Here is an 8889-nt window from a genome sequence, read left to right as displayed (position 1 = left end):
GTTGTCTAGGTTGAGAAATTCATAGCGCAACTGATAGGAGTAGGACCATCATACAAAAATTATGGTTTATTTATTTTTATTGAAGTGTGTTTAATAATGTATGAATCATCTTCAATATCAAATAAGTCGTTATAGTATAGAGGTAAATATTTGCATCTGTCATGTGGGTGACCTGGGTTCGATCCATGACACGGTGCTCTTTTTTGCTAAAAAATACACATTCTCAGTCAAAGTCACGTGTTAAAGATTGCCTGCGGTTTGAAAGATATGCAGTAAAGTGATTACGACCGTCCGATCTTAACCCTAACGGATCACTCCCGTTATGCTACATATTTCTCATTTAATTTAATTTAGAAAATAAAAACGTCAATCGTATAATTCTAATCTAGCGGTATGGATTACATGAACGCAGCAAATAGTACGTGATTGCGAACGCAGGGATCCAGATTCCAAAATGACGAGTTAAACTACTCATTCATATGCTTCATTTAATTTCACAAACTCACTTTGTCCATATACATTTCTGAAATTTCACATTTCCACATACTCACTCGTAGCTCCAACTCACTGAGTCAGTCATGTTTCCACAACCAAGTAACAGCAACCAGGTCAATTTCTCTCTGCATTTTTCCCTCTTCTAATCGTTTGCTTTATTTTCATCACACCAATGGTCTCTAACCATAGCCTTCGTGATTCACTGAGTTTTTCTTCATTAATTTTTTTTGGTTCAAAATCTCATGAAATCATCAATCGGAGAATTGTTATGGAATAGCAATTTTTAATTACTCCGTTGTACTTTAATTTAGTGTCTGTAGCTGTTTTTCTTGGCATGAAAAAAGAAAATTAAATTTCACTCATATAACCTACATTTTTTTTTATGTCACTCGCATTGGAGTTACTATGTGATATTGCATGTTAGAGAGAGCTCTTTTATTATTGAAATTTGGTTTGCAGTCTTTTTCTAGTTCGCATTAGAACTGCGGGAACAAGACGAACTGGGTTGAGTCCAACAGAAGGGGCTAGACTCTCACAACATGATGAAATTAGGGGAAACTAAAAAAAAAAACTGCTGAAAAAGTATCTTATTATTAATATCAATATAATATAATATGCTACCTAAGATGCATACTTCTGTGTGCGTGTGTCAGATGATTTGATGAATTATTTTACTTTTCTTACCCCCTTTGTGAAAATATTTTCATTTTCTAAAATATGTGTTCATTTTAATTTCGTAATAAGAATCAGTGCTGCTGTCCTTGAAATCTTGAGTGCCATGATCGAATTTTGAACTTCCTGAGCCGTAATGTTAATCATTAGAGCTCAACAACTTGGTACACAACACGTCTTAAAAATGTTCAGGGCCACCACTGATAAGAAGATCTGAACCATTGTGATGGAGAGAATATGAAATGCTAGCTAGCGATGATGCATTTATGAAAATAATTTTTCGGCATTTTCATTGTTTTTGAAAATTGGTCTATTATCTGTTTGTTAGCAAGTAAAATTAACAAAAGTTTAAGAAAATGAAAATGTTTTCGCAAAGTAAAGTTAGCCTAATTCCTCTTCTTTTCCCTTCGAAATTTGACATGGTTTACATGGAAGCAATTAAATTTTAAAATGAAAAAGAAACAGTGAAATGAAGGATAAAGTGAATAAGAAATTTATGCACACACCAATAGTATGATTCTATGTGTTTAAACATCCCTATCCCTTTTTAATTAAAGTCTGGATAATGATCATTCATTTGGGGATGGACATGTATCTTGGGAAATCTACCTGCTGAAGTAGTGCCTAGTAATTATTTTTCATGTGTGCAAGCATTAGCTGTATTTATTATGTGTGTGAATAAGTTATTCTTGTGCAGCATTTGGTTTATACAAAGCCATTATCTGTCCAAGGGTCTTCGGCATTAGTGCCAGTGGAAAATGGAGAATTTACAAAAGCAGATATGATCATCCGAGAGTCCCAGGTTGCTTATATCTGATGTTTTTATAAACAGAAAATGTTGCTTTTGTGAACTGTGTGTGTATAGTATATAGACATTTTGTTTTATTAAGTTTCTGGATTTCAAATGAATGATGATGATTTGTACAATATTAACTTCCACCTAAATAATATTTGAAGAAACTACAAGATGATCTACGTTCGCTTGGGATGAAAATTAAGCAGCATGAGGACAAACTGAGTCTTTTGACAACTGAAAAAAGCCAATTAGATGATGCCATTCTTCATTTGCAAGGTAAATTTGTTTGTACTTTTTAAGATGACTTTCTTCTTTGTTTGGTAAGTAGATAAGAAGCTACTTATCATGAAAAGTATTGTCAATCCGATTCTGTAGAATTCATTCACTGAATCAATGGTTTAAGCTTTCTTCATTCTGAAGGTTGCACGAGTATTATCGGTTTATCGAAACATTAATCTTTTGATTATGAAGTTTATGCGGTGTTGAGATCCCCCATCAGCAAGAGATTGAATAGTTCTTACAAGACTGGGCCAATCCTCACCGCTTGAGTTAACTTTGGAGGTTGAGATTGGCTGACCCCAAGTTTTTAGATGGGGCATTGTTAATATGTTTTCGTATGTATAGGCTGAAAAGGGAAGTGCATATCTCTAGTGTTAACTATCACTATTAAAGATGCAATAAACTTCAAATTGCCGCTCTTCATTTTTTTAAGGAAATGATATTTTGTTCATTTCGTTCTGTAATATTTCTCTATCAACAAACGTAGGTGTCTTATATGCTTTTCCTTTCTTATTCACAGTTGCTATTGGGAAATCAAAGTCTTCAAGTACAGCCAAGATTGGTAATGCGGACGATCTCCACATTACAACTGAGGAGGAGGTAAATAAACAGATATTGCAGCATGAAAAATCTGCTGCTGGTATTTTGTGCCAGGTGAAGACTCATCATGGAGCACAGGCTTCTCTTCTTGGACTAACACAGGATGTTGTTGGTGTTGTTGCTATGCTAGGAAAAGTTGAGGATGACAATCTTAGCAGGTACTCTTTGTATAGATTATTTTCTTTTTGGCTTACGAAATCCTGCACTTATTTCACAGTCTTGTAATAGGTACTTTGTTTCTTCGGTCTCTGTCACGTTATCTCTAAGCAAGATGCAAAATGATTTATTTGTTTGCTTTGTTAATATCTATGAACTGTAAGTATACATACCGATAGTTTCACTCGACTTATTTGGAATGCAGACTTTTCTCGGAGTATCTCGGAGTGGAGACTGTGTTGGCAATTGTTTGCAGAACTTATGAAGGAGTTAAAGCTCTTGAATTGTACGATAAGGAAGGGTACATAAATAAAAGCTGTGGCCTTCACGGGCTAGGTGCCTCTATTGGAAGGCCTTTGGATGGTCGATTTCTAGTGATATGTCTTGAATCTCTAAGGCATGAATACAAGAATCATGTTTTTGTCTTTTATTTGTGGTTGTGGATAAATCAGTGTTTTTAAACTTTTTTACTCTTTTGTTTTAGGCCTTATGCTGGTAAATATGTGGTTGATGACTCACAACGAAAGTTGGACATCTTAAATCCAAGATTGCCCAATGGGGAGTGTCCGGCTGGATTTATTGGGTTTGCTGTGAATATGATTAATATAGACAACCGGTACCTATTTTGTCTAACGCCAAGTGGTTATGGCCTCAGAGAAACTCTGTTTTATAATCTCTTTTCTCGTCTACAAGTATATAAGACAAGGGCTGAAATGATACAAGCACTTCCTTGCATAAGTGATGGAGCTCTTTCTTTAGATGGAGGAATGATTAGGAGTTGTGGTGTATTTTCCTTGGGCAATAGGTAAGAATATGAAAAATCGATTTATTTATAAATTATTTATTAACTAATTTTTAGTATCTTCTGATAATTATGACAGGTTGAAAACTTTGCCCATCCTGGGATAGGAAATAACATTTGCGTTTCTATTTTTACCATAGTAGTCAATTGCGGATAGCGGCCGACCCCAAAAATGCTATAGCGGGATAGCGCATAGCGCTAAGGCCGCTATTTGATTTTTTTATTTTTTTTGACAAATTACGAAAATAATAGTATAAATTATAAACAAACATATATCTAATATAAAATTAAATATAACATTCAAATCTCATGAAACATTCATAAATAATACAAAACACCCAAATCTTGTGAAAGCTTTAAAGTCTACAACATAATATCAAAAGTCTTAATCAAAATTCAACATAGCAGTCAATCTAGGATAGTGGTGCGTAGCGGCCGACCTCAAAAGTGGGATAACGGGTTAGCGTGTAGTGGTATGACAAATAGCAGTCACTGATATTTGATTATATTTTGACCAAATTACATGAATAACGGTATAAAGTATAACAAGCTTACATATTTCTAAAAAAAACTTACATTATATTAAATAAAACACTCAAATCTCATGATACATTTATAAATCAAAAACGCCAAAAATAAAAAGATAAGAGGAACAAATAAAAAAATCATAAAACAAGAGAAACCATAAAACAGAAGAAAACAGAGGAGGAAAAAAGAACAGAGAAACCATACAACAGAGTCAATTTGGTTTTAAAAATCTCCAAAATGCCCTAAAATCAATTTAGAAATTGAGAAACCATACAAAATGTTTTAAAAATAATGTCAATTTGAAAATTTTCAACTAAAATCAAATACGGCTGAAGCGGCCGCTATCTCATTCCACACTGCTACGGTTTTAAAAATCTCCAAAATGCCCTAAAATCAATTTAGAAATTGAGAAACCATACAAAATGTTTTAAAAATAATGCCAATTTGAAAATTTTCAACTAAAATCAAATAGGGCTGAAGCGGCCGCTATCTCATTCCACACTGCTACGACGATTAGCGTAGCGGTCCGTCACCGCTACGCTACGCGTGGCCGCTATTGACTACTATGATTTTTACAAGAAAGCTAGAAATGATAAATGGGAGAATATTTTTTCTTGAAACTGTATCATGTAGAGATATTTTCATTAATCTTTCAAGAAGTGGTTTTGCTAGATTAGCTGCAGTTTACTGGAACAAATGCTATCCTAAACAGGGTCTGACAATGCCAATTATTTTAATCTTCTACTACATTTATATGTGTATAGCAACTCGTACCATATGAATTATGTAAGTTTGATATGTTGTACAAAATGACACCTCAATGAATAATAATTGAAACTTCTGAAATAAAATATTTTGTAGGTTTTTGACTTTATATATATATCTGTGTGTGTGTGTGTGTGTGTTTAAAAATCCATTAAGAAAATATAAGCTTCACTTTAGAAACATCAAATTGCTGTTTGTTGTAAACTGAAAAAACTGTTGGGGTCTGCAGGGAAGCTGTTGATGTGAGATTCCCCAGACCAGAAAGACCATTGGGGCTTGATCAGCACATTGAAATGGAGAGGCAAATGATGAATACCCAATGGAAGAAGGACAAAGTTTTTGACGATTTAAAAAGAGAAAAGACAATGTTGGACATGGCAAAGTTCAGTTTCAATAAGAAGAAGAGCGACTTTCTTAAGTATTTGGCTACAAGTTCATCATATGCAACTCAGGTAATCTTTCTGGATATTCGAATTTTAAGCCTAGGTGGTTTACAAGACATTGGGCGTAGTTTGATATAGTTTGTTTGTTATTTATTCTATGTTTCAACCTTATCCTAGTCATTTTGACTGTGTTGGAACAGTTTACATTGAAATGACTTCTACTAATATTTTAGGAATTTATTCTACTATTGAGAGCACTGAAAATCCTTTCTCTCTGTTGTAGCTTTGTTTTGTGCTAATTATATTTGAAATTATTACCAAACTCAGCAATGGGTATTCACTATTGATTAATCAACAGTTGAATTTCTGACTGATGCATGCTTATTACATTATCAAATTACAAACTTATGCAAACATCTAGTTCATATAGTTATTTCAAATGAGTGGAGCTTTCCAATAAGATTGCTTCTGATTGTGATATAATGGCACAATCACCATTGCTAAATGATTGATTAAAGCTTTCTAGTAAATCTTGAATTATGATATAATTCACCATTGCTGATTTTTTTTTTTTAATCTAATGACACTATCAGGTTCAGACTGCTCCTTATCTACATCAATGATGAAATTAAGGCCGATGCAAAGCTATGAAGAACATAGCCTGTGGCTAACAACTTATTTATGTTATTGAGCATATCGCGCATATCCATTTTGTAGACTGGCTCTGGAAGGAGAATGTTCTCATGCTGATGAAGGTCAAAAAAAGGTAGCACATTGTTTTTCAAAGCTAGGGTCCTTTCTTCAGTTAAGGCTTCCTTTTTTTTCTTTCTTTCTTCAAGGTCTGTTGCAAAGAAAAATCAGATTAGCCTTCAAGACACTCATATGAGCTATAGCCAATGGTATGCATGATTACCCCTTTCCCGGAAGACTTGATGGGTGGTAAAACCGTTTTCTTGGTTCCCTGTACATGACTTAGCTCGTTAATGTTGTAGATCTTTGTCAAGCCTTTTTTCTGCTTGTAGCTCTATAATTTCATTTGACCTTGGCTCTTCGTAGAAATTCAGTTATTCTTCTATACAGTTTTTGGAGAACAATCGTCTTTATCTTCTCGCAGAGATTAGGTTGATAGTTTCATGAAGTCTGAATCATTTGAAATGGGAAAAAAAATCTTTATAGAATTTTAGATTGGATAGCATTAATTTGATAAAAATGGTAATTTAATTTACCAAAAAAAACAAAGGGTGGGTCTTTTTTTCCTTATTTTTCCCGTTCCCTAGTTAAATGATCATGATAATCTGGAGATAAATAAAGCGCAGCAGGTCTTTTTTCTTTTTTTGATGAAGAGCGGAAAGCCCTAGAAAAACACAAAGCATGTGAAAACTCTAAAATTCAAAACTTCAGGGCTACACCAAAGCATGTGAAACTCTCTTCCAAAACAAACCTCCATTGTTTTCACCAAAAACATGATACCAGTGCTCATCCTCCCGCGAGACAAACGACACACTTCAGAAAAACATTGTAGCAAGAAAGGTGGATATTTCTTGAATGCTCTTTAGGATGCAAGACTTGCATATACACAGCTATGGTTCACACCAACAACTAATCTATGTATTACTCCAACTGTGACAGATCTCTCGACTCAAATGTTGTTGAAAACAAGATCGTTCCTCCTTCACCAAAGTTGGTTCAGTGATAATTCTAACGTGACATTCCTATGATTATAATGTGCCGATCATGGATAGCTAAGAAGCTTTACCTCCGTTAACGAATATAGATAGATAGATTGAGGATTTACGTGATCCACAAAGAAATAGATTAATTAAGGACTTTCATTAAAAAAAGATGCTGTATGAACCAATATAAAATTTTCTCAAAACTGAATATAAAAAATGAAAGTATATTTGATTTATACAGAGCATTATGAGTGAAGACTATTGAGAGTTATAGAACGTTCGTCTTTTGGTGGTTTTTTTCTTCTAGTAAATTTCCCAAATGAAAATAATTTTAACTAATTTAGACAAACTCTTCTGCAGATTTAAAATACTTCCTACTAATTTGTTTGAATTCTGCTCTTCACCCAGCACATTTCGCTCGCACCCTACAGTCATGCCCAAAATGCCCATCCGCTAGTTAACTAGCGCAAGTGTAAACTTGTGCGCAAGTTAAGTAGCGTTGCGCATGTTAAGTGGCGCAAGTGTAAACTAGTGCGAACTTTAAGTGGCGCAAAGTGCCTACTTCTTTTTTTTATTTATTCAATATGGTGTTATTTATTCAATATGATTCAATAAATTATTTTATTTAGTCAATATGGCGCAAAGTCTATATATAAGTTCTATTTTATTTTATTTTATTCTAAATTATTTATGCACTTAAATAAATTCGATTTTATACTAATTCAATTTTCATTCTAATTTATTTATTCATTAAATGCAAAATTAGAAAATAAAATCGATTTTATTCATTCAATATTCATTTATTCAATACATAATCATAAACATAAAATAAATACAAATAAAAAACAAAATTAATAAAAATAACTCTCATTTTATTAATATGATTCAAACATTACATTATATAATACATATATTTTACCCTATTCGGTATATGCCAATAACTATTGGGGAAAATAGTGTTCCGTCCTATTGAGGAAAACAACATCAAAACCTCTTGAGTTAAATTTAAATTTGGTTCCTTTTATACCCCATATTGATTCTTTTTACCCACGATAAAAAGATTTTAGGAGTAAAAGGAAACAAACCTAATTTTATCTCAAGGGATGATGTATTTTTCCCCAACTTAACGGACCGCTATTTCCCCCAAAAGCCACCGTCCACCGGTATTTACCTAAAGGAGTATTAAAAAGCCTAGAAACTAAAGAAGCAAAAAAGAAGAAGCGAAAGAGGGGGAGAGAGTGGGAGGAGAAAATGTGAGGAAAAGAGGAAGTATGTGAGAGTTTTTATAGGTGGTATAAGGTATATGACACTTAATGAGGTCCAAAAACGTGTGAAAAACTTAAGGAAAACGTGTAAAATCCAATCAAAACCATTGACTACCGTCCAAGAAACATTTGTGCTTCAGTTTTTACCACCGGCCAACTTGCGCAAATTAACTCGCGCATAGGCTCAGTAGTGCGTGACTTAAGTCACACAGAGCTTGTGAGGTGTGTGAGTTAAATCTCGCTGCGTGACTTAATTTACGCAAGAGCATTTTTGACATGGCTGCAGGGCGCGAGCAAAATGTGCCATATGAAGAGCAGAATTCAATTTGTTTCCTCTGGCGGTCATCCATCCGTCTTTTCTTGTTATTCCATTTTCTCAAATGTTGCACATAGTTTCAATAACAAAAATTTCAATCAGCATCAAGGTAATTTTGTATGGTGAGAGATGATAGTTTAATTACGTCAAATCTTACTA

At 33.7% G+C, this 8889-nt stretch overlaps 1 protein-coding gene across 1 annotated transcript; it reads left to right on the top strand.

Moving 5' to 3' along the window:
• The first annotated feature begins 462 nt into the window (after positions 1-462).
• Positions 463-6570, top strand: LOC25491126 (protein DEFECTIVE IN MERISTEM SILENCING 3). Its single transcript, XM_013605966.3, has 8 exons — positions 463-608; positions 1865-1969; positions 2125-2239; positions 2763-3000; positions 3204-3395; positions 3483-3803; positions 5323-5545; positions 6070-6570. Exons 1-8 carry the CDS (start codon positions 579-581, stop codon positions 6097-6099), a joined length of 1254 nt encoding a protein of 417 aa, XP_013461420.1. The 5' UTR covers positions 463-578; the 3' UTR covers positions 6100-6570.
• The last annotated feature ends 2319 nt before the right edge of the window (positions 6571-8889 follow it).

Source organism: Medicago truncatula, chromosome 3 (genome assembly GCF_003473485.1).
Source record: "Medicago truncatula cultivar Jemalong A17 chromosome 3, MtrunA17r5.0-ANR, whole genome shotgun sequence".
Lineage (NCBI taxonomy): Eukaryota > Viridiplantae > Streptophyta > Magnoliopsida > Fabales > Fabaceae > Medicago > Medicago truncatula.
Note: the sequence above shows the minus strand (reverse complement) of the source record. Positions and strands in the feature narration are given on the sequence as shown.

What these genes read in the sequence shown, in the direction of transcription:
- LOC25491126 (XM_013605966.3), top strand. Translation starts at nt 579, where the DNA reads ATGTTTCCACAACCAAGTAACAGCAACCAG. An exon ending in TGCCATTCTTCATTTGCAAG is followed by an intron (nt 2,240 to 2,762) that starts GTAAATTTGTTT and finishes TCTTATTCACAG; the next exon opens with TTGCTATTGGGAAATCAAAG. An exon ending in GTTCATCATATGCAACTCAG is followed by an intron (nt 5,546 to 6,069) that starts GTAATCTTTCTG and finishes TGACACTATCAG; the next exon opens with GTTCAGACTGCTCCTTATCT.